The 3,972-nt window shown below is 41.5% G+C and overlaps 1 protein-coding gene across 3 annotated transcripts in view; it reads left to right on the top strand.

Moving 5' to 3' along the window:
- Nucleotides 1-3,972, top strand: part of LOC102300237 (protein mono-ADP-ribosyltransferase PARP12) — a 28,209-nt gene that overhangs the window by 10,592 nt on the left and 13,645 nt on the right. Inside the window, exons 10-12 of one of the 3 annotated variants that reach the window (XM_014339054.2) lie at nucleotides 169-299; nucleotides 1,896-2,047; nucleotides 2,207-3,653. The exons of the other annotated variants lie outside the window; for them this stretch is intronic. Of the exons in view, the coding sequence (XP_014194540.1) occupies nucleotides 169-299; nucleotides 1,896-2,047; nucleotides 2,207-2,805 (882 nt within the window). The 3' untranslated portion in view covers nucleotides 2,806-3,653. Of the gene's footprint in view, nucleotides 1-168; nucleotides 300-1,895; nucleotides 2,048-2,206; nucleotides 3,654-3,972 lie in introns of those variants that run through there. 3 annotated transcript variants of the gene reach the window in all.

Below are 3,972 nucleotides of genomic sequence, written 5' to 3'. Positions count from 1 at the left end.
CAGATATTTCACACTATCTGCTGAAAAAACCTGCTTTACATGTTTTCATATCACCTTAAAAGATTTTGCGTGTTAGCGTTGTGATCATGTTATTTGTCTCCACTAAAATTCTACTTTTCCTTTATAATTGTGACTGAAAATGTTTAATGTTCCTGTTTTTTCTTATAGCGAATCTCACTCCAGCCCAGCTCGGAAGAATTTAGAGAAGTTGTAGCTCTTTTCTCTGAAACCATGAACAGCTGTGATATCATCAACATTGAGAGGATTCAGAACAAAGCTCTTTGGGAAGCCTTTCAGCTGTACGTATTTCATTTAATGTAGTAATGAAATGTGTTTGGGTTGTGTTGTAAAAATGCTTCTTGGAATAAATCTCAATCTGGGAAGCCTGTTCATTTTCCCTTAATTGGTGGAAAATGCAGCTGCAGGTTGAGCAGCAGAGTTGAGTATGTGGGCTGACATCATATCCTTCAACCAGCATTTGTCGCATGTCCCTTCTGTTCTGTCCTCTCCACTCCCAAATTCTGGAAGTAGTCTGTGGGGGTGAGCGTTGACATCTTGGAGGATAGAGCGGAGCTCCACACCATCACACTGCCAAACACAAACGTTAATCTTCCCTGTTTGATAAGATTTAAAAAAAAAAAAACTTTTAGGGTCGTGTTGCTTAAGTTCATCGAGTTTGGTGGACATTTGTTTATGCACAGCTCTCTTAAGGTCCCACTACAACATTTCATTCATGAATGAGTCTGGGCCATTCATTGGGCATCATATTGATTTGTTTCTTTTTCAGCCATTCTGTTGTGTATTTGCGGTTGTGCTTGGGATCATTGTCCTGATGCATGACCAAAGGTTTTGCTGTTAGACAGATGGCGTCCCGTGAACAAATTGTAGTTCATGGTTGACTTCATGAGTGCAAGGTAGATTTTCAGAACCAGAAGCTTGATCTAAGATCAACATGTATATTATCTGACTTTTTTCTGCTTTGTCCAGTGTAAGTAGCATTTTAGTATACCGCCCCAAAAAGTTAAATGGACTGATTCTTATATAGCGCTTTTCTACTCTCCCGGAGTATTCAAAGCACTGTATACAACATGCCTAATTCACACATTTATGCATGCACTTCTAAACTCAAGTACAAACTAACAACATTCACACACCGATGGAAAACCAGATTCTGTTCATCTGGACGTTTTCAGCGGGAGAAACGTTTCGTCACTCATCCAAGTGACGTCTTCAGTCTCAGCTGTCCGCAGGCTTCCAACCTTATAAATAGTACATTTACACAGTGACTGAAACCAGCACCAATGAATGAGCAATGGGCTGTGAGGTCAGCTCCTTGATCATTAATATGCAAAGTGTCATGATCATTGCTTTCATGCTCTGGGGGACCTGTAGATGCCTGGGGCCTGGATCTCCTCCATGCCTGCTTCATGTCCTGGGGGGCAGGGCTATGGCTCCCCAAACCTATTATTGGACACTTACATGAACAAACCTTATGCGTGTACACACACACAGGTGTACAAACAGGTACTCACAGACACACACTATCTTGGTTGGCTGCTGCCTGTAAACATATCGTGCATTACTAGTCGTGTATGCTGCTCAGTAACATTCTATATGTATTATTTACTGTTACTTATGCTTATGTTGGTTGTTACCGTGGTTTCCTACTGTTTTCTTTGGGGTTTTTTTTTTCCTACATCAGGTCATTATGCAGATTTTCAGTGTCTTTTCTCTCTCTATCCCTCTGTTCCCAACTTCTCTTTTCTTCTTTCTCTTTCTTTCTTGTCCCCCGGGTTCTGGTTGCCTCACATCTACATAGGTTGATTGACTTTACATTCACACACTTACTGTACATGTACCCCTTTGACTTCATTTTTTCTGTCTCCTACTTGAAGGCAGAAGAATCAGATGAAGACCAAAAACAAAGGAGGAAATGTGACGGAAGAAAAGCTTTTTCATGGCACTGACTCCAAATTTGCAGACACCATCTGTCACCACAACTTTGACTGGAGAATCTGCGGAACTCACGGAACGTCTTATGGCAAAGGTGATTGGAAGAAATGTTGAATAGCATCCATTTAAAACACAGAAACTTAAAACATTTTCATTTCAGTCTTGCAGATGATTTTGTGACACTAGGGTTCCTGCTGTCTTTCCCCACAAATGCATTTTTTTCACAGTCGTCTTTTTTGGTGTCTAAACACAGGTAGTTACTTTGCCCGTGATGCCAGTTACTCCCACAGCTACACCGGAGACACTGATGTGAGAGCCATGTTCATCTCACGGGTGCTGGTGGGAGACTTCACCAAAGGGTCCTCTGATTATCGCCGACCTCCCTCCAAGGATGGAGGGGGCATAAACTTCTATGACAGCTGTGTGAATGATGTAATGGACCCCTCCATATTTGTGGTGTTTGAGAAGCAGCAGATCTACCCCGAGTACCTGATCCAGTACAAGACCACAAACATGTTTATTGATGGCACAGTACCAAAGCGAGTATCAGGGTCGAGACCAGCACAGCAATCTGTGGTGGTACCAAGACACGTGGCAGTAGGGAAACCACTGGTATTACCCACCGCAGCAGTAGTACAGACACCATCGGTAGTACACAAACTAAATACCATCTTAAGTCAAACCACTGCACGGCACCTTCCCAGCACAGCTTCTTCCATGGACTCAACCAGTGGAACAGTCAACAAACCCACACCATCAACTCCATTTCCCACACTATCTCCAAGGGAATTGTTAGACTTTTCTGAAAATGTAGCTGAGTTAGTAAAAAGATTTTCCAGAAGTGGTACCTGAAAATGTGAGTTATGATTTGTGAACTGTGCTCCAGAAAAAGAGTTGGTAGCACCAGCTTCCCAGTTAGATTCTATTAAAGTATTTTAGGTTTAATTTGAATGATGAAGAAACTTTGACAGACATGCTGAACATGTAGATTAGAGGTGGTGCAGGTTTCTAAAGAAAGCTTCAGAAATGTTAAATGTTTCATACTTTCTCTTTCCATTTTCAAATTTCTCGTTTGTTTTTTCTCTTTGTTGTTTTGATGCTAGAACCTTTCCACCTAAATCACATGTACTGTAAAATTATTTAAGGTGAATTTCTAAAACTTGACAGCTTTTCCACTCATTGTGTTTAAATTTAACTTTGAAATAACTTTTATACAGAATAACACAGAAATAGCAGCACAACGCTAATATCACATAAGCACGCTGAGCTAGAAGAAACACCTGATTGCTTTTCTCTTAATTTTCTCAGGTAGTTAGTGGTTATCATATTAGCGCGTCCTACTGTATTAAGACACTGTCAGATTGGCTGAGACACATGACGGCCTGTGTGTTGATAACTTTGCTGTTTAGACAACCTTTGTGATGTGAACAGGAAGCTGGGACCAACTTCTTGGAGCACAGATAGAAACAAAGGGCTGCGATGTGTGTGACACTCACTTCTCTGTGTTTGGAAAAACATGTAAAGAAAAAAAAGAGAAAGAAAGAAAACAATAAACGATGAGCACAAAGACAATACTGTGGTAGTTGTTCATCTTTCACACTTCGCCCTGTTGTGCACTGATGAGCGCACGCTGCTGCTGTTGGAGTCAAACACATGGAAGTTTCCTTAAAACTCGATATGAGGGCAAAATATTAGCCTGTCAGTTTGTTAGAAGCTATAATAATAACCTACAGGGGACCAGGGATGAGCAGTAACGCGTTGCAAGTAACTACTGTAATCTGATTACTTTTTCCATTATTGAGTAAAGTACAATAGTACTATTGCAAAAAAAGAAATTAGATTACTGCTACTTTCCTGTAAGCGCTACTGCGTTACTGAACCGTGATTTTATTTGTGAGAGTGACATACGAGCGCGCGACGTCTGTGGCAGCAGCAGACGTGTGTAGATCAACGCAGGGGCGGAGCGTGGGGGTGGCTTACTGGGCTTAAGCCCGGGTTGTTTTGTCAGAAGCCCGGGGT

This window comes from Haplochromis burtoni, unplaced genomic scaffold (genome assembly GCF_018398535.1).
Source record: "Haplochromis burtoni strain Fernald_Lab_line unplaced genomic scaffold, NCSU_Asbu1 Contig_267, whole genome shotgun sequence".
Taxonomy (NCBI): Eukaryota; Metazoa; Chordata; class Actinopteri; order Cichliformes; family Cichlidae; genus Haplochromis; species Haplochromis burtoni.
Note: the sequence above shows the minus strand (reverse complement) of the source record. Positions and strands in the feature narration are given on the sequence as shown.